This window comes from Danio rerio, chromosome 1, assembly GCF_049306965.1.
Source record: "Danio rerio strain Tuebingen ecotype United States chromosome 1, GRCz12tu, whole genome shotgun sequence".
Classification (NCBI taxonomy): domain Eukaryota; kingdom Metazoa; phylum Chordata; class Actinopteri; order Cypriniformes; family Danionidae; genus Danio; species Danio rerio.
Window position 1 is genome coordinate 13,136,011 of NC_133176.1, and position 21,845 is coordinate 13,157,855.

Genomic DNA, 21,845 nt, shown 5'->3' on the forward strand with positions numbered 1-21,845 from the left:
ATATGAATTTTTCCTAAGGTTTTTTTATTTTTTTTTTATTTTGTCCACAGATCAAGGACTTTGTGTACCTGAGGGATTGCAAGAGCTTTATTCGCTGTACTTTGGTGAATTAAGTGATGGAATCATTGACCAAATACTGAACCTTCACACTTTCACAACAAACAATTTAAATGTAAGCTTTAACTAGATGTTTTTTTAACATTTTGTTAGTTTTTTCTTTTCTATTATTTAATAATGTTCAAGAGTTTGGGTTTAAAGAAGTCATTTGTGCTGCTTTACTTCATAAAAAACATTAATATTGTAAAATATTATCATTTAAAATGTATATTTTTATTTTAAATTACATGACATTTCAGCAGCCATTATTCCAGGCTTAAGTGTCATGTGATTTTTCAGAAGTCATTGATTTTTTACTGCTCAACAAACATTTCTTATTATTACCAGTGTCAATCCAGTTATGCGGTTTATCTTTTGCTTACTTCTTCAGTATTCTGTGACTTTTATTCGCAAAATATAATTCCCCAACCTTTGGCAGTGCATTTATAATTTCTGCTCACAAACTTTATTATAATCAAGCAGCACATTGACACTGTCTGTTTTGATTTAGTTAATGCATTGATGCTGAATAAAAATGTTGATTTCTTTGTAAAAATATTTCTTACTTAACCTAAATCATTGAATGGCATTGAATCAAAACATTATTTCGATTACACAGGCCAGGCAACTGAGACTTGATGTCATCTCCAATTTAGAAGAAGCAGATAAAGCAGAGCAAAGCAACGTGAAATTCAGTCCTTTAGATAAACATCCCCGTGACTCTTCTTCATCTGGGCTGGATTATGACAGGTAAATCATGCAATAAGTAGACTGTTGTGTTTATCCAGAATGACATAAATTGTGTGTTTTCATCTTGCTTGTATTTCTTTTATCTCCCTCATTACAGTGACACTAACAGAGTTTTTAAATCACTGTCTAAAATTAAACCTCGGAGACAGCACCATTCATCTTCTAGCCAGACTCTTATGAGGAAGGTAAACAAAAAACACAGAAAGCCATCTTAAATTATTTCATACTCAACACAGATGAAGCAGTATCAACAGATATTAAGCAGACAGTCTACTATTACTCAAATAGACCATCAATATAAAGTGTTACCCTGGTTTGAACTTGGGCTGGACACTGTGACCAATTTGGATATTTAATTCTTTTTCATATGGTTTTAATTTAAATTTAATTTGATTAGATTCAATATTAATTAGTGATGAGTATTTCATTTAAAATGCTAGTTTTGTAGACATGCTCCAACTCCAACATGCTGTAATAATTAAACACCCTTGTGTGTTGAGGATTTTTTTATCCACTTGAGTCTTAATTTGGCCACAACTTTCTCTGTGTTTCAGCAAATGGAATGATTTTTGGTGACAAATCTTATTTTGACACATAATTTGGGAAAATGCATTGAAGATTTTCAAGAACTCAATTACACTCTAGGTTGGTGGCTGTTTTTGCCCCACTGACTTCATTTATACACCGCACTGACACCATATTATTATGTACTCTTGATTGTTGGTCGGTTTCCCTTTTGGGATGAGGTCAAATCTATAATTTTGCTGTTGATTATCCGTTGAACTAAAAAAAGCTTAGTGTTTGGCTTGTATATGGCGTTATATGGACACAATATTTCCTCTAGGATTTTTTCCAGCTGTGGCACAGATCTACCAACTACCTATGGTGTTTTTACAATGACAAATGTCGTGAGCACAAAATGTCCTTATTCGTGCACAAAACTTCTTGCACGCCCTAAAATATATGCTGCTCAAGTGCATTTTCTTGTGTGTTCTCAAATAAACGCTTCTAAAGTGTGATTTAGTGCATTTTGTAATAAGTATGTCTCCAACATTTATTAGATTTGCTAGGAATATTTATGAATGTCCAATAAACCTACAGAGCAGTATTAATGCGTCCTGAAGTAAAGTGAAACGGCTGTAAACTAAAGCAAGATAAAGTCATTATATGCAGAGCCCTAGACCTTTATCTATAAAGAATGGAAACTGTGTTTATCTTAACTAAAATCTATGTCATGTTTGCTGGTCTCACGCATCAGGTCAGTCAGTGAGCACATAACCTTAAAGGGTTAGACAAATAACGCACAGCACTACTACGATTACAGAAAAGTTTGTGCTGTTATAATTCACTTATTTTTTAATACGTTTTGGTGCGATTATTACGCGCTACTAAAAAAAAAAACACAACAATGTTTTGAATGAGATTTTGTAATGTAGCTGTGGTGGGATGAATTTTGGCGTGGCGCTCCGCCATGGAAGAATGAATGTAGCAGAAACCATGTATAATGTGTGTAAGAAAGGCCTTTGTGTACTTGCCTTAATTTGTCTGGGAAAATCAAATTAAGCACCTTACCTGTTAGAACATAGTAAACATAGTTAGTGTATTTATGTACGCAGAATTTTACTCCATAGAACTCCATATAAAAGCCAAAAACTTTTTTATCACAGGCCTATATAAAGGGCTAATGGTGCCAACTGATCATCAACAGTAAAAATGACCAGTTTTACCACTTCCCAACAGAGAAAACCACCAACAATCAAAAATACATGATAATTTGGATTCAAGGCTTTTCATTTAAAGAATGTGGTTATAATGGAAGTCAATGGGGCAAAAACAGCCACAAACATAACAAAAAGGGTAATAAATTTGTACAATACACAGGGGTTAACAATAGCCCAGATCCTTTTATTGAATTACTTTTTACTTTTTATTATAAGGCAACAAATGTCAAAAATAATGCCTCTCATCTGACCATTAATGATATTATCTTTACACCTATTGTAAACAGGGCCATAGATAAAGTTTTCATCTCCGTTATGTGCAGTCTATAATGTGGCTGAATGTTTTTTGAGCAGGTTTGTGCTGTTAAGGATTCAACTCCTATATGTCCAACTGAATCTGTGAGTCCAGACACTCTGAGGGAAATTGTCAGCGACACTAAAAGCATCTCGGTCATAGCAGCGAAACGGCGCTCTCGCCTTCAAGCAAAGTCCAATTCCAGGATGGCTGGTATGGGTTTGGCCGCAGGGCTCAAGTCCTCAGTGAGCATGGACAGCCTAGTTTCTACTTTGCCAGATGAGTCAGCTGAGGTCAGAAGAAGCCACCAAAGACATGGAGGTAGCTCACAGTCTAAGCAGGACCCCAAGAGAACAGAAGGCAGAACGGAGCTGCCTGAGAAACAGCAGCACAAAAAGAGGTCCAGATCTTTTGAAGCAAGTAAAAGGGTATGATCACATCTACAGTACAGTATGTGCACCTCCATGTGTTTGTGCTTCTGTGAGTTTTAGTTATGTTAATATATAAATACACTCTACCATTTAAAGTTTTGGGATCAGTATGATTTGTTTTTTAAAGACAGAAGCTTTTAATACAGGGGTCTCAAACTGCCGGTCCCTCTGCCTTACACTCTCTCTCCTCCCTTCGGCATGCTACTGACATCAAAAATATAAAGAGATTCTGCCCCCAAAACATATTTTTGAATCACTATCACTGCATATAACCACTTGTGGTTTTGACTCCACCTACTGGACATTTTAAGCACTATACTACTGTTCGAGTTACTTTCGTTTTCTCTCAGTATGCTGTCGAGAGTAACGCACATGCAGATTATTTCAGGGCTGATTTAATCGTTGAAATATTTGTCCTTAAGTGCTCTATTTTAACTAAAGCTATATATTTGTAAATATTTAAGGGTCATACTATTATATTTTTTACCACCTGTGTTGTGTTGTACAAACACATCTCCATGGCTTAGAGGTCATTTTGCTAATATTGTACTCAAATAATTCTCACTAAAGTTACCCACACTGCTTTCTGCTGCTCTTGCGCTATTTGTTAAACTATTGGTTAAGCATGCCTTAAGGTGCATTATTAAAATCTAAATTTGTGTTTGTTACCATTAGTTAATGCACTGTGAGTTAACATGAACTGTCATTATTTAACTTAAATATTATTATATATTATTAAACATTGACTAACATTAACAAATTTGAACAAGTGATGTAATAAAGGTATTACTAATTGTTTGTTCATGTTAGTAAATACATTAACTAACATTCACTAATGGACCGTTATTTTAAAGTGGTACCAAATGTTTTATTAATATACGAATCCTGTAAAAAAATGCATCAGAGCTATAAAAAAAATTAAGCAGCAGTAATGTAGTCAATATCGATAATGCAATATTTAATTTTTTTTTTATTTCTCTTTTTTGCTAAACTTATTTTTATTTGAATTATTTTAGTACTAAATCATCCAATTACAATAATTTATAAAGGATTATGTGACACTGAAGACTAAGGTTGGGTATTGTTTGGGGTTATTTCGATATCAGTGCTAAATCAATACTTTAAATTTATACCGGTGCCAAAACGGTGCCTGAACTGATACATCCAAAATTATTTGTCAAAAAATATATATATATATTAATCATTTTAATTGAACAATAAAATGTAAGTTTAAAGCATACATCACTTCATATTTTATATATTTGAATTGCATTAATATATTTCTGTTGATCATTTGTTTGTTAGCATGAATGCAAGATTTATGTTATGCAATTAACATCACATTAGCTTACTATTAATCTGTGGAAAGGCTGTCACCTAAATCAGTGAACTTTTTTGTAGGGTCGGGGCTTATGACTGTTTACATGGACATCAGTAATCTAATGATTTGCCTTAATCTAAATGAGACAAAATTATGATAAGGTGTTTATACAAGTTGCCTTTTAAATGTTCCTTTCATGATGTTATAGCACATAGATCGATTAACAACATTACGTCGTGACGCTATCCACGTTTCCTCCAGAGTTATTGGAGGAATGTAATTTTGAGTGTTTCGTTTTTATTTTTCGACATTTAACTGCAGTGTAGCAGCTTCACTTTCATTCAGGAACATTTCATTCATGCCCCTGTGACAAACTGAGGTATTTAAAATATATTTAAATGAAAACAAATGTTTTAAATTGTAATAACATTCCACTATATTATTGTTTAAAATCGTTGAAAATGAAAAAAATATATATTACATTTTTTTATTAATACATATCACTTTAAGCATACTAACAAAAATATTTACAATGTGTTATTGCATTCTTTTCAGTGAAACTCACAACAAATGATTACCTACTACCTACCTAAATTGATAAAAATATGTGGAATCTGTCTATTTTAAGTTACATTCTCAAACCTAGTCATTTTAACCATTACTGATTTGTGTTCACAGCAGGTACAAAAACCAAGACAAAATGCTTCCAGGTATCCAGCTTTGGAAAGCATCTCAGACAACCACCTTGTGCGGCCAGCATTAAACATCATCCAGCCACTCAATGGCGGTCCTGCAAACCCTGCAACACCTCCAGTAGCAAAAGTGAAAATCCCGGTTTCTCACTTTACAGGTAAAAAACTACAGCGTTTCAAAGATTTTTCCAAATTCAAGCAAAGAGGATGTGATCTCCTTTACAAAACGCAGACTTAAAGTGATTGCTGGCTTTACAGAAAGAGTAAAACATTTTTCAATGTGTTGCTTTTGTTGTGCACACTTGAGATGTTGGAAACAAACTTTGGCATTTAATCAATTTAGGTGAAGTACAGTTTCAAAAGTTGGAGATCAGGGGAACACCACCCAGCACCATCCATCAAAAACACTCAGACACCAAACGAGCGCAGGCCGTCTACAAACGACAGCGAGGTGAGCTTTTCTTATTATTATTATCATCAGTCTTTTTTAAATTGTGAAATTAATTTGGGAGGCTAATGGCCAACTTAAGCTGACTAAGATATGTTTGTAGGCCAAGGAGATGTTTGTTACCCCAGCAGTCTCCTCCAGCAAGCAGGCAATTACAAGAAGTCCACCAATGAAAATCCTAAACAAAAAGCAATGGCCGATGTCAACAGAAAGAACGAAACACGGCAAAGGAACAAACATGCTGTAAAAAAGTCATACGTCTGAGTTTTTAGTGCTTATAAGAGAGATCTACTTTTTGCTTTGCAATGTACAGCGAAGAACGTTGTAAATTTACATTACTTTTATTATAGCTTTTTAACAGAAATGTATTGAAGATTTTTAGCCTTTTGAGATTTTATACGTTTTACCTCAGACAGCACTGACAATATTTTTAATGATCACATTTAAAACATGTAAATAAGAGCTTAAAAATAAACTATGGTTAAGAATGAATTTGTTTTTGTCATTATCGAGTCAACTCCTAATTCTGGAAAAATAAATACAAAAACATGGCTGTATAATGGTCAAAAAAATCAATCCACCATCCACAAATAATCTTCTGTTACTTATGATTCATATCTGTGGTCTAGTATGAGCACCAAAATGTTTTACTGGTTATACTATAATTTAATATTCATCCCTTCATTTTCCGTGGGCTTAGTCCCTTATTTATCAGGGGTCGTCACAGCGAAATGAATCACCAACTATTCCAGCATATGTTTTACGCAGGGGATGCCCTTCCAGCCGCAACTCAGTACTGGAAAATGCCCTATAAGTTCATTCTCACCCATACACTACGGCCAATTTAGCTTATCCAATTCACCTATTGCGCATGCATTTGGACTGGTGGGCGAAACCGGAGCACCCGGAGGAAGCTTACATCAACACTGGGAGAACATGCAAACTCCACACAGAAATGCCAACTGACCAAGCCGGGACTCGAACCAGTGACCTTCTTATGATCAATGATTCAATATGATCGAATTAAAGAGCAACAAGTAATATTTCAGGTGTGAACGTTCATTTTGGTTGCTCCAAGGAGATTGCATGAGTCACTTATTTAATCAGCTTAACTAAATTTACAAATTAACAATAGAGCAAACTGAGGCCTGATCAATCACATCATTGTTTGATAATGTATCACCATAACTATCAAATAAGTACGCTGAAGTGTAATTTAATTGTAAGTAAGGACAGATTATTGTATCAGCATACCACAGCATGTACTGTAATATGCTTTTGTGATATTTTAAGTACTGTTGCCTTCATCTCAGTTAAAACCAGCCTACATGGTCATTCTCTGAGCTCCGGCAGCAACAAGGCATTTTAACCCACAGGTCTGCTGCTCACTAGATATTTTCTCTTTTTCATTCCCTGTAAATGTTTGAAAATCCCAGTAGATCCCCAGATTCTGAAATACCCAGTGTTGACAGGCACCTAAAAAGATATTTAACTCATAAATGAAAATTCTGTCATCATTTTCTCACCTTTTACTTGTTTTAGACCTTCACAGCTGGAAACCTGTAACCAGTGACTTCTATAGCAATTGTTTTTCCTACTATGGGAATCAATGGGTTTTGGCTTTCTTAAAAATATCTGCTTTTGTGAGATATATCCAGCTGCAGACCCCCAGACCCAAATACACATTCCAGCAAACACAATTCAGGACACATGATCAAGGCAGGGCCGAACAATATATGGTTAACGACGAATCCGTCTTCTATTTATTCTTGTTTAAGGATGACTACCTCCTTAAGTGTATTATCGCCACCTATCACAAAATATGGCGATCAAGATCGTCCATGTTTGTGGACAGTTTAGAGGTTCCCATTTCTGTCATTATTTCATTATTATATTGTTACAATCATTTTAACATCTGTGCAGTTTTGGTACTCACATTATGTAACTAAAAATAATTAGTTAAAACACTAATGACTATTATTTGGTTACGCAAATAAATACTATCCAATCGCTGGAGTGAAATATAAATATAGTGTTATACATGTATTGAATGTAAAAAGATTTATTTTACATAAAGATGTAATATAGCCTATACATATGAACTTGCTATTATTTCCTTCATAATATTGAATGCATTATATTTATTAAACCTGTCCAATTTAGATTGTTTATATAGCTCTAAAAAATGTTTCAGAAAAGCCAGCAAATGAATATCTGCTATACTGACTCATCTTTGACGACTGATAGTAAACTGTTCAGTCTATTATATTGAATGGCGATCGGAAACAACGTTCCTCATTCACCTCATCTCATTCACGCCATATTTGTAAAATAGTATATACACTATTGTCTATTGTGTACACTATTTATTAACAATATATATGTATAAAATATTTTGATGACAAGGTCCGAGAAGACGTTAATAACATTAACATTCGTCGTAACCATATATGGTTCTCCCCTGCCTAGATTGTGTGTCCTGGATTGTGCGTGCTGAAACGTGTGTGGGTCTGCAGCTGGATATTATTGTGTTTCTGTTCAACCTGACAAAGAAACTCATAAGGTTTGGAACCACTTGAAGGTCAGTAAATAGTGAGTAAATTAAAACTTCTCTGTGAACTAGCTCTTTAAATTACTTTTCTTTTCTCCATTCTGTTCCTCAGTTTATTGGGTAGGCTAAATTGTCCGCAGTGTATGAGTGTGAATGAGTATGCATGGATGTTACCCAGAGATGGGTTGTGGCTGGAAGGGCATCCACTGCGTAAAAACGTGCAGAATAAGTTGGCGGTTCATTCCGCTGTGGCGACCCCGGATTAATAAAGGGACTAAGCCAAAAATAAAATGAATGAATGTTTCTCAGTTTGAACTTTAACAATTTTTTATTGACCATGTCTAAATGCCTAAATGCACCATTAGATTTTACTGATTAAATATCTGCATCCAACTGAACACTGAATAGACGAGTGTATTTTTTTAGCTGCTAGAATTTAGAACATATATTTAAAGTAATAAATCCATCATAATACATTATTCACTGGAACAGTCTGTGTTTAGATGTGTGTTATTGCTTCTTCACATGAGAACAACCCCTCCAAAATCCCACTCAATCTCAAGGATTAAAATAACCATGGGAAACAGAAAAATAGAATAACTCGTAAGTGTTTTTGGTTTTCTTTTTCATTCTGAACTCGACACTGCAAGTCTGCCCGGCTGTTTTTAGCTGTGGTTTCCTGTGAATACTTGTGATACTTTTAGTTGAACCGTCTGGAATAACAGCATATGATTTAGTCCCGGCTGAAAGGCGGAGCGATTTTCCTGTGTTCACACCCTACTGTGAGTTTACATATGTAACTTCAAGCATTCCTGCCTCCTGAGAGATTTGCAGTGAAACATTCTGAAACGTGGAGCACAAAAGGACAAAATATGGGTGAGTTATTGATCATGTTTTGTGTGTGGACATTTCTAAATTGAGACTTTAAAAGATCGTGCAGTTATTTATATATTTATGATGTTTCCCCCTAGAATTCCCAACTTGACTTATTTCAGAGATGATGTTACACATTCAAGATGGGATCCATTACAGACAGATTTCCAGTGAAAATGGTGAGGCAGCTGCAGTTTTTCCTTCTGTTGGGAACATTGTTTATCATATTCTTCATTATAATTCACTGGGATGATGTGAAAGATGGGACTTTTTATCTGCACGCAGCTTTATCAACACCTGCGCTCCCAGCAAGTGTTGTGTTCTCTGAACGTTGGACAAGCGAGGATTTGTTTATCTGGAAAGAGTCGAGCAGGTCAGTCAAACCAAACCTGACAATCATCTCAGCTCATCCAAACAATCTAACGCACATGTTCATGCAGTCTTCCTCCAAAAACCTCAAACTTCGTCAAGCACGTCGCAAACGTATAATAAAAGAACTTTGTCAAGCCAACAGCAGTTTGATTTTCCCTGGAAAATTTAGGACATTTGACCAAATTCCAAGCAAAGAGCTGGACCATCTCATTGTGGACGATCGTCACGGTGTGATTTACTGTTTTGTACCCAAGGTAGCTTGTACCAACTGGAAACGAATCATGATTGTGCTCAGCCAGAAGCTGAAGGCACCTGATGGAGCTCCATATCTGGATCCCCTTGACATACCTTCAGCTTTATCCCATAATGCTACTGTGCATTTGACATTTAACAAGTTTTGGAGGCTTTTTGGTCATTTTTCACGTCCTCTGATGCATCACAAGCTGAAGAACTACACTAAGTTCCTCTTTGTACGGGATCCTTTTGTACGACTGATTTCTGCTTTCCGGAACAAGTTTGCTCTGCCAAATGAGGATTTCTACAAACAGTTCGGCTCCACAATGCTTCAGCGTTATGCTAATATTTCTCAGCCCCCCACTTCGGCTCAAGAGGCCTTCAGTGCAGGCATCAGACTGTCCTTTACTCACTTCATTAAGTATCTGTTAGATCCACAGACTGAGAAGGAGAAGCCGTTCAATGAGCATTGGCAGCAGATGCACAGACTTTGCCATCCATGCCAAATTGACTATGACTTTGTTGGGAAACTAGAAACTCTTCATGAGGACACAGAACATTTGCTGAAGATTCTTGGACTCAGTAATCAGATTCGTTTCCCCCCAGGGTACCGTAATAGGACGGCTGTAAAATGGGAGCGGGAATGGTTTGCAAACGTTTCAGTAGCAGACAGGAGAAAACTTTACAGTCTCTATGAAGCAGATTTCAGATTGTTTGGATACAACAAACCTGAAACGCTTTTCTAATGCTGTTGAAAATAAAGGTTCCAAAAGGGGGTTATTACAGGAGTGCAACAGAAGAACCATTTGGGTTCCTAAAAACTTACAGTAAACATAAGAACTAATTTGTGCATTTTTTTATTTCCACAATAAAGAATCTTTCACATTTGGAATTTAAGAGTTCCACATGGATAACTAATTCATTTATTTTCCTTCGGCTTATGCCGAGTTCGGACTGTACGATTTTCAAAGCAGTGGCGTCACAGATGTTTTCACACTGCATGACTATCTGGGCTCGCGTTTCGTTGCTGCTTTGTTTACATTGTAGAATGGATTGGGGACAGGGGGTTTTACACTGCATGAGTTCAAAATAGGAAGAATCGCCGACAACTTTGTCTAAACTACGTCTCACAACCAAACACACTCGAGAAGTGACATGGAAACAACGCGAGGTCACGCAGGATATTTTGTTATTGATTACATAATCGGAAAGAAGCCTTTAGTGGGGTAGAAAATGTACTTATTTTGCTCACCTGACCTTTGAAGGGAATTATCAATTTTTCCTCAACTTTTTTCTGTTTCGACCCGGTCGTGGTATTGCTCCGATGACACGTCAAACAGACACGGGTGCATCAGCCAAATTTACTCAAATTTTTCCTCCATTTCTTGGGCCAAATAGATTGAAAAGAAGCTCTTTTAATTTCTCCTCCAACCACCACTGGCCTGCAGATAGCCATACTTGTGAATGCTGCTCTCTCATTGGCTGTAGGTAATTATAATTGCCTTATTTTCAATCAGAACACATTTTACTTACTCTTAGATCGTGTCTTTGACAGTTCACACTATGTAATTGTTACTCACATGAACGAGCACCGATTTGCTTGTAATTTCACCCGTTTGTCTGCGATTTCTAAAATCCTGTCAAAATCAGGACTAAAATCATGCAGTCTGAACTCAACATTAGTCTCTATTTCAGAGGTCACCACAGGGGAATGAAACACCACCTATTCCAGCATATGTTTTACACAGCGGATGCCCTTCCAGCTGCAACCCAGTACTGGGAAACACCTATACACATTCATCCACACACACACTCATACACTACAGCCAATTTAGTTTATTCAATTAAACCACGCGAACATGGGGAGAACATGCAAACTCCACACAGAAACACATCCTGGCCCAGCCGGGACTCAAACCAGCAACCTTCTTGCTGTGAGGCAACAATGTATAGTATGTTTTGATACCTAAATTTATCTAATTTATGTGGTTAAAACCAGGTGAGCAGTTTGCTTGCTTAGTGATTTGGGTTTTCATGTAGCCCTTATAGGTTTTCAGTGATATGCACTTGATTATTAGGTTGTCCATACACTGAATTTATGAATACAAACAATCTGGAAAGTACACAGAAATTTTTTTTCATTGGATTTACAATTATTTAAAGGCAAGTGTTTGTAAACATATTTATTTGGGCTGAATTTAAACAAACAAATTAAGTTGAAGATTACTCTATTTAATTTGCTTGTTTAAATTCAGCCCATGTAAATAGTTTGTAACCACTCACCTTTAAAAAAAAATGTAAATCCAATGAATATTTTTTTCAGTATAGCTAGGATTTACTGAACCTGTGCATTGGTTTGTTTTGACCACAAGGGTGCAGTGTGTCTTTACTGATTTTTTGAAGCAAGCTTAATAAACTGCATCTACGTAAGCAGCACTTGGAGCTCTGAAATTTTGACAGATCTCATAAATCTTTAATGCTGGGAGGAAGAAAATCTTGAATTTATGAAATGAAGCATATTTTCACAGACCTCCAAAGTTCAGCGAAATTAGATTCTCCTATTTTTAATCGAAACAAGACATCTGTCAGCAAAAGAAGATCAATAAAATGATTTGGAGACAGTTACATATTACATTATCTGAAAGTCTGATGTCTAATTTTCTTGATTGAGACATAATCAGTTTCTAAAGTTTTATCAATATAATACATTGTGTAAGAATATTGTTATAGAAATATATAATATTAGTAAATAAAATCTTTTGGGGGTCATATTTTCTTAACTTTTTAGTTCAATGGGTGAAAATACACCTATCACTACCTTCATTCAATCAGTAACTTGAAAACCAGCATACATAAATTTGCCAGCAACAAAAAAAATTGCACTAAAATTGATTTGGCTATTAATAATAGTATTCAATTATTATCATGAATGTTGACTGTAGGATTGGGTCAACAGACGATGCCATCATCCATCGCTGATGGCCGACAGACATCACGATGCTGAGCCGGCACCGCGATCCGCCGCCCCGACCCTGTCGCAACAGCAACCCACTCGTGAAAAATACACACACGGCCCCATTTACACTGATGTTTTAAAATGGCATTTTAGAATGAAAAGGATCCACGTCTACACTGGCGTTTCATCTAGCTTTTCTGAAAAGATCTTCGTCCACACTACATCGCTGAAAACGCACATCATGTGACCACACACACACGGGCTGCAGCATACCTGCACATCTGACTCTGAGCTCTAGCAGTCAGTGGCTGCTTTGAGCACAAAACCCCAGAGAGCATTGCACGTCGGACAATTATCAAGGATGTACCACTGGATCGCGCCTCACTATAGTTGTTAAACGTGATATTTAATTGATCTTGTCTCTCTGTAACGACTCTTCTATCTTTTGAATCAGGTGTCACAGCGTCAGTACACTGCTTCAGTATTTCGCTTTCACGCTTGTACTTAGTAATTTTAGCTAAAACCTCAGATACTGTTGGTTGGTTCCTGTTGGTTGTGCACAGTGTTTAATTAGTAAATTTTGAGGTCCCGGAACAGACCAGGGTTACAGATCCGGCATGCTACTAGAGGAGGGAAAGGTAACAGCGATCGAAAGTGAAGCCTGGGGGCCGGGGTGGTAGTGGTGAAGGTGAAGACGAAGATGAAAAGCGGAGTGGGTGGGGACAAGGCAGCGGGTTGAGTCATGGACGAAAGTGAAGAGGGTAGGTGAGTCGCAGAAGAATCATGTGGGTTGTGTGACGGAGATCAGTAAAATGAGGTTAAATTAAGCCCTGGTTGTGCACCGTTTTTACCAACCAAGCTTGTCGACGCCATTATAAAAACACAGATCACTCTGCTTAATTATGCCAGAGTCCTGCCGAAAAAGTGATTGACAGGTGGTAATTTGTGTGTAACTTTATTTATTTATGATTTGGTTATGGGTAAAACAAAGACCATGCGTGTCAGGTAGTTGAAACGGTAGGCTAAAAATAAGTTAATTAGTTCTGAATTAATTAATTATTAATAAATAATTTATTTACCGCCACCTATGATGAAGATGCCATCGTCCATCACAATGTTTCACATTAGACATCGAACAATGCCAAATTGGTCAACATCACCCAACCCTAGTTGACTACATTTTTAAAATGATCAATTACGTTTTCTGTAATGATATTTATTTTAAAAATGAATTATATTTATTTTATTTTTATGACAAAAAAAACACACATGATGTAGTTTTAATTGTTGTAAAATGTTTTTCAGTTATTTAAAATGAGTCATGATAAATATCGGTACTGTGCTTCGTTACAAGTCTAATTTCTTCTGTACAAAAACGGAGAAGTAAAGGTCCACGGTAATTCCAGTGAGCAAAAATCTGTTCTGTCTTGCTCTCTTTCTCCATCTAGCTTTAGTTCTTATCAAACTGACTAAAACTGGACAATCTGAAAGGTCAAGGGCAAATTCTCCACCGAGTCAAGAATTACCGCCCTCTTCAGCTTGCCTACGCTTCTGCTGTATGACAGCTTGAAAGGTTGTGTGGCAGCTTCTTTTAAAGTCGCCCCTCTATGAGATGCTTCTGAATAAAGGTCAATACTAATGGCTGAGTCGACCACAAGAACAGGATATAAGTACATTTTGGCTTCCTGTTACCCCTGTCCGCGCTGACTCATGTCCATTATTACTTAAAAACCTACAGTGCCCCCACAAGAGAGGTGCCACATGTTGCTACATAATTTGAACTTAATACAAAAAAATAAAAAAAGATTAATAGAAAAAAAGAGAGCAGATCATGCTGGCTACACTTTCTACCAACAGTGAAAAAAGAAACCTGAAATAATATATAATAAAGGGCTCCTATCATACCCCTTTTACAAGATGTAAGATAAGTTTTTGGTGTCTCCAGAATGTCTCTCTAGAGTTTCAGCTTAAAATACCCATCAGATTATGTACTATACAACGCTGAATGTGTAAATTTTGGGGTTAGAGGACATTGTAGCTGTTTTTGTTGCCTGTGCCTTTAAATGCAAATGTACTGGTTCTCCCCGCCCACTGTTCCTACATGAGTGTCTGTTTCTCCCAAGTGTATCTGTCTGCAAACTGCAAGAGAGGGGCATAACGTGAAGGGGCTTAACTAACGTAGTAAGTTAGAGAGGCGTAACTTGCAGGTATTGAGATCCCATTGGACCATTTGAGATGCCACAATGAGATGTTGTTGGCAAGATGGCAGAAATACTATTTAGCAAATGTTTTCATGAGTTTTCCCCAAATTTATGCACAACCTATTTGATTTATTATTATATTCCTTAATTTAGCAACTCCACACTTTGACTTCTTCATCTGTTTTGTCATGACAGTTAGCCTACTCGGCGTTGCCTTCTATGGTTGCAAATAACAGTACAATGGCAGAGGTCAAGTATGAAAGCCTCCGCCACTCGCAGCTGTATGTTAATTACTGTGATGATTGGGTTTCGGTTTGGGGAAGGTGTACATGTTAATAACTATGGTGGTTGGGTTTAGGGTTGTGGTAGGTATAAATGTTAATAACTGATGATTGGGTTTAGGGTCGGAGAAGGTGTACACATTAACAACTGTGATGGTTGGGTTTAGGTGTCGAGTAGGTGTAGACATTAATAACTGATGGGTACAGCGCCATCTTGCTGACAACAGTTTTGGCATGTGGGTCTCGATAACTTCAAATTACGTCAGTACTACATGTTAGGCCCCCCTTCATGTTACGCCTCTTCTTTCAGTCCACAGACAGACACTACTCTTTTCTCCTGCTGCATCAAGTCAGATAAACAGCAGTCAGTGACAGAGACAGACATGGATAAAGCAGAGATTCAGTTTATGACTCAAAATACTAAGGTTATTTGTTGTATTGGTTGTGGAGTTTATTCAAGCCTTTCTGAGATGATACGTCACACACAAATGCCCATTACAAAGTTAGCAGTACACACATTTAAGTTTGCACTGTTTTGCTCGTCTACTTGCAGCAAATGTGACAGGAGGATACAAGTTAATATACACTGCTGTATGGAGATCCAATATGCTACTGAACAAAATAAACCAGACTTAACGTCCACACACCGGGACTCTCGACTCTTGTTGTGTATTTGAAGCATTCTCCTCATTCATAGTTATAAACTGATGTTTCTAGCTGTGCTGATTCCAGCGCTTATGAATTACAGTGATTGATATATATTACAGTGATTTTACTGTCTTCTCTTTATCACAAGCACCGTTTTAAAAATGTTTTAAAACTCCTTCTGGATGTGCAGCTGATCACAGAGAGTTGGATCAGATCTTTTGATCACCGTTTCTTTGCAAATCCTGTTCTGTGGACATGTTTATATGCATTACTATGTTACTATGTATACTTAACATGTTAATATACTCATGTCAACCAATTCAGTGGGCAGGGAAACCACACTCCCACATCACGTTGCGATGGGCCTCAATATTACTGGGATTTAGATCCTATTTTAATGATATTTAAAAAAAAAAAAAAGACTTGTGTTTATATCCCTCTATTATGACTGTGGGTTCTGTCCAAACAGCTTACAAAAGATGATTTTGCATCATAGGTTTCCTTTACAGTTTATCTCCAAGTAGTTTGGAAATTTTTAACCGTCACATTAAATATAATGTTTTCGTTTCTTTGTTTACAATGGGGTTTGCAATCCTAGCAGAATTAGTCTAAATACGTTTTTAAAAAAACTGATTTGTGTTTTTATCTTTATACTACAGGGCTGTTGAATGCTTGATTCAGATAGTTTGATGAATGTTGGCTTATGTGCTATTATTTTCAGATCAGCACACTAATTATGTAGGTTTGAGACTCTTATTTCCTTTGAAATAACATTTTGTAATAAACCATAGATGCCAAATATCATGGCAACATAACGAATATCTAGAAATACAAAATTTGAAAGAACAATGTCTTCGGGTGTAGTAACCAGAACCAGAATAATTGGCTGCAGTCCATTGAATTATTAATAAATAATGAACAGCCAAGGTGTAAGAGCTACTCCGCTTCACTTCAGGTGTGCATTAACTTCTAATAGTTCAACGGCCCAACATGAGTTATTCTAATTTAATTATAAGGTTGGTGTATTGTATGAGGAGGACTCTCCATAGACATAATTATTTTATAGAGCACAAAACTTTAATGCCACCCTATAACCCAAACCAATATGTAATCAAAACCCTCACAGAAAGCAGATAACATAAGACATTTTATGTACTGTATGATTTATTAGCTGATTTACTTTTGAGGACAAAAATTTTCATGCAATTACATTAAAAAAATCTTTGAAGAGACATTTAGTTCTCCTAAAGAAAATACTTGGACCAGAGGCTTGTACCACAACACATTTGACACTGATTTAATGAGGACAACTTGACCCCCACAAAATGTATATATATATATATATATATATATATATATATATATATTTTTTTTTTTTTTTTTTTTATATACGTTTAAAAAGTCAGGACTTTTACAATTTTTCTATCATTATTTTTTGCTTACTACTCTGCTAATCTTTCTACATAATATGGTTTAGCACTGTAGGTATACACACAAAATACCACAACAAAGAGGGAAAAAACAGCTTAACAAAGGCACAGCTGGAACCACAGAAAGCTGGCTCTGCGACCAGGGTCATAAACATGTAACTTACTTACCAGAACACTTGTTCATGGACAGATAGATGTGAATGTCGTGGCCTGTGCAGGAGTAAGTCGGGTCACAACTTCATTTTCTAAGCAGCCTTTTGCGGATTTTCATAATCGTAAAACTTCTTAAAATGTCTGCTTTGTCCAATTAAAATATATAATTGGATATTGGGGGTTTCCCAGAGATGGGTTGCGGCTGGAAGGGCATCCGCTGTGTAAAAATGTGCTGGATAAGTTGACTTCATTTCTCTGTGGCGACCCCGGATTAATAAAGGGACTAAGCCGACAAGAAAATGAATGAACGAATGGATATTGGGAAATAGTTTTTTAAACAGTTTTTATAAGGGTTGGTGTTTTGTGGAATGTATTTTTAATTCATTCATTCATTCATTTTCTTTTTGGCTTAGTTTTATGCAGCGAATGCCCTTCCAGCTACAACCCATCACTGGGAGACGCCCAGCCACACACACTCATTCACACTTATACACTACAGACAATTTAGCATACCCAATTTACCTGTACCGCATGTCTTTGGACTGTGGGGGAAACCAGAGCACCCAGAGGAAACCTACGTTAACACAGGGAGAACATGCAAACTCTACAGAGAAACGCCTACTGGCCCAACAGAGGCTTGAACCAGTGAATGCATTATGTCCTTGTTTACACGCATGACTGCGTTTCCTCTCATAGCTCCACATCCATCATCAAATTTGCCGATGATACTGTGGTTTTGGGCCTCATCTCCAATAACGATAAGACCGCGTACTTGGATGAGGTTCAGAGGCTCACATCATGGTGCCAGGACAATTTCCTTTTTCTGAATGTAAACAAAACTAAGGAGTTGATTATGGACTTTAGGAGGAGACAACAGCAGCCCTACACTCCTCTTATGATCAGTGGGACCCCCGTGGAGAGGGTGAGTAGTTTCAAGTATCTCGGTGTAATTATCTCTGAGAACCTGACTTGGACTACACACATTGAAAGGCAAGTAAATAGAGCCAGGCAAGACTGTACCATCTGCGACAGCTGAGGAAATTCAGGGTCTCTCCAGCAAATTTAATTGAAGATTGACTAATGACAAATGCATAAGGGCAAACTAGGGGAAAAAAGTATATTGTTTACAAAACCAGTTAATTTTGCAGATTAGCATCTCAGGTACTTGGAAGAATATTTTAAAGGTAGTAAAAACAGGGGCTACGCATTGGGTAGCATGTTCACTCACAGCAAGAAGGTCGCTGGTTCGAACTGGGTCAGTTGGCATTTTTGTGTAGAGTTTGCATGTTTTCCCCTTGTTTACGTAGGTTTCCTCCGGGTGCTCCCGCTTCCCTCACAAGTCCAAAAACATATGATAGAGGTGAATTGGGTAAGCTAAATTGTCAGAAGTGTATCTGTGTGAATGGGTGCATATGGGTGTTTCCCAGTGATAGGTTGCGGCTGCGGGTATCCAATGCATAAAACATGTGGTGGATAAGTTGCCGGTTCATTCCACTGTGGCTGCCCCAGATTAATAAAGGGACTAAGCTGAAAAACAAAATGAATATATGAATGAATAAAAACAGGCCCTACAGGTGTTTACCTTTGGATTTTTGGATGGCTCCCTTTTAATTACATTTTTATTTATGTCTTGCCTTCAGAAAAACAATGAATGTATATTATGTGCGGTATGAGACTACGAACAAACTATCAAAAAAATACTATTGGAAAAATAATAAAAAGTAATTCTTTTCAATATAAAATGGATTTGTGGTCGTTTCTTTGTGTCTGTGAGAGGAAATATCAAATGAGAGTCTTGTTAGTCTTAGCTAAAAAGATTTGCCCTGGCTTAAACTATTTAAAGAAACAAACCACACAGTCCTGATTTCAGAGCAACTGAATGTGCACCGACAGAATCAATACTTTGCTCTTTAACCTCTTTAACCTTGTGACGTACATTTCTTCTGCTTTTTATCCTGTGTTTTTTATTTTATGTGTCAACAACAGAACAGAGTGTGACCTATCTCTGTCCTCGGGCGTTTTCCTTTTTCAGGGACGCATTTTAATTATTTCAAAAACAGCTAATCCCTTGACTGGAGGCGGTGGGTGTCACAAGACATTTAAACCGCCATACTTTCATATATGACGGGGTAAAATCCTAAAAAGATATTTGGTCAAAAAAACAGTGGCGAGCCGAGAAAATCGCCAAACAACACGAAACAAAACGCCGTGATGACGTCACTTCTGTTACACGCACTTGGGTATTAATGTAAAAATGAAAGTGCTGTATTTATTTATAATTATATTACACATTTTTACAGCAAAATACATTACAGAAAACGTATGTAATTTGCGTGAAATTTGTTTATGTAATTGTGTTATGGCCGCAAAATTGAATTGAAGAATTAGCTACGAACTATCAGCCTATTTGATTAGCTCTTAATTGAACAGAAATACGTCTTTATTTTGGACTTTAATTTAGACTTATACAGTACAAATTCTAATGCTGCAGTATCATATTGTGTTTTTTTTTTAAGAGAAAACTGTTTTAGCTTCAGTCAAATTCTCACAGCTTATAAGAACAGAAGCATATTTGTGTTTTATTTGTTTTTTTTTTACCAATAGTTGAGTGCCCATCGACCTGGCATGACTAATCGAGTGTTTAAAACGACTTTCTTTTCTGAACGAACACTGTTCTATATTATTTTAGTCTGTGATAAAGGCTATAACGATCAGCATTAGCCTACATTATACAAAAACATTACCCTTGTGAGGGCGGCATGGTGGCTCAGTGGTTAGCACTGTCGCATTACAGCAAGAAGGTCGCTGGTTCGAGCCCTGGCTGGGTCAATTGGCATTTCTGTTTGAAGAGTTCTTCCCATGTTCGTGTGGGTTTCCTCCGTGTGCTCTGGTTTCCCCCACAGTCCAAAGATATGCAATAGGCTTAAATTGAATGAACTAAATTATCCGTAGAGTATCAGTGCGTGTGTGTCTGGGTGGTTCCCTGTACTGGGTTGCGGCTAAAAGGGCTGCAATAGTTGGAGGTTCATTCCGCTGCAGCGACCCTTGATATACAGTATACCTATCCAGACCCGCAGACCCACATACATTTCAGACACACAATCCATCACACACGATCTAGGCAAAATATGGTTACAACGAATGTTAATATTATTAATGTCTTTTCAGACATCGTCATCAGTTTATTTTTATATAGTTAATAAATATTGTTTGCCGGAATGTTGTTTCCGATCGCATTACAATAGTCTGAACAGTTTTCTATCAGTCAGTAAAGATGACCAGTCATTATTAATCTGACAGAGTCAGTAAAGCAGTTGCTCGTTGCATGATAAAACATTTTTGAGATATATAAACGTTCTTGGACATGTTTAATATATATATAATGGATTCATTATAATGAAGGAAATCATAGCAAATATGTATAGGCTACAATACATCTTTATATGTAATACAAAATCTTTTTACATCAATTAAATGTATAATACATTTAATTATAGTAATATATAGTAATACAAACAAATTATCAGTATATTAATATTTTACTCCAGGGATTGAATAGTATTTATTTGCTTATTTTTTAAATAACTTTTGTTAATGATTTCCCACGTTAAATACTATAGTAATTTAGAGTAAGTAATATATTGTTTTTAAACCAAAGTACTGATAATTTGTGGAAATTACAGTTGCAACAAATATAGTAATACAAACAAATTATCTGTTGTTAATTAATAAAAACAAAAAGTAAAAGTTTAGTAAAAGATAACTATATTAATTTTAAATTATTAACTTTAGTAATTCATTTATTGTGACACATTATTGTTTGCTTTTTATATTTTACAACAAAATGATTTTAACTTTGACAACATTAAGATCCTTAATTAGTTTATTACTTAATCCTAATTAGATGGTCTATTATGTTTTCTTTGTGTATGTGGATATGTTAAGTCATAAGTTCAACTAATTGTTTTTATTTACATAATTTGAGTACCAAAACTGCACAGATGTTAAAATAATTGTAATGTTATAATTATGAAATAATGACTGAAGGAAAACCCTAAACTGTTCTCAGTTCAATGAATGGCAGCACGGGCGGACTCAATCGCCATATTTGTAAAATTCAGTAGGAATTCAGTCATTAACCATACAGTATGTGGTTTGCCTAGATCAGGGGTGCTCAACCCTGTTCCTGGAGATCTACCTTCCTGCAGATTTCAGTTGTGACCCATATCAAACACACCTGCATGTAATTATTAACTGCTGTTTAGGTCCTAATTAATTGGTTCAGGTGTGTCTGATGAGTGTTGGAGCTAAAATATGCAGGAAGGTAGATCTCCAGGAACAAGGTTGAGGACCACTGGCCCAGATTGTGTGTGCTAGATTTTGTGTGCCTAC

At 36.4% G+C, this 21,845-nt stretch overlaps 2 protein-coding genes across 5 annotated transcripts in view; both read left to right on the forward strand.

The window, feature by feature from the left end:
- si:dkey-26i13.8 overlaps positions 1–6,930 on the forward strand; it is a 22,845-nt gene extending 15,915 nt beyond the window's left edge. For all 4 annotated transcript variants that reach the window (XM_073949386.1, XM_009306505.5, XM_073949385.1 and 1 more), the window contains 7 exons: positions 51–172; positions 716–846; positions 944–1,031; positions 2,922–3,290; positions 5,293–5,464; positions 5,650–5,757; positions 5,858–6,930. In XM_073949386.1, coding sequence (XP_073805487.1) covers positions 51–172; positions 716–846; positions 944–1,031; positions 2,922–3,290; positions 5,293–5,464; positions 5,650–5,757; positions 5,858–6,018 — 1,151 coding nt within the window. In that variant the 3' untranslated portion in view covers positions 6,019–6,930. The remainder of the gene's footprint in view (positions 1–50; positions 173–715; positions 847–943; positions 1,032–2,921; positions 3,291–5,292; positions 5,465–5,649; positions 5,758–5,857) is intronic.
- Positions 5,858–12,414, forward strand: chst12b.1 (carbohydrate sulfotransferase 12b, tandem duplicate 1). The gene is made up of 3 exons (XM_005159821.6): positions 5,858–9,181; positions 9,277–9,357; positions 9,464–12,414. The coding sequence occupies exons 2-3, from the start codon at positions 9,303–9,305 to the stop codon at positions 10,528–10,530; spliced, it is 1,122 nt and encodes a 373-aa protein (XP_005159878.1). The 5' UTR covers positions 5,858–9,181; positions 9,277–9,302; the 3' UTR covers positions 10,531–12,414.
- Positions 12,415–21,845: the final 9,431 nt, after the last annotated feature.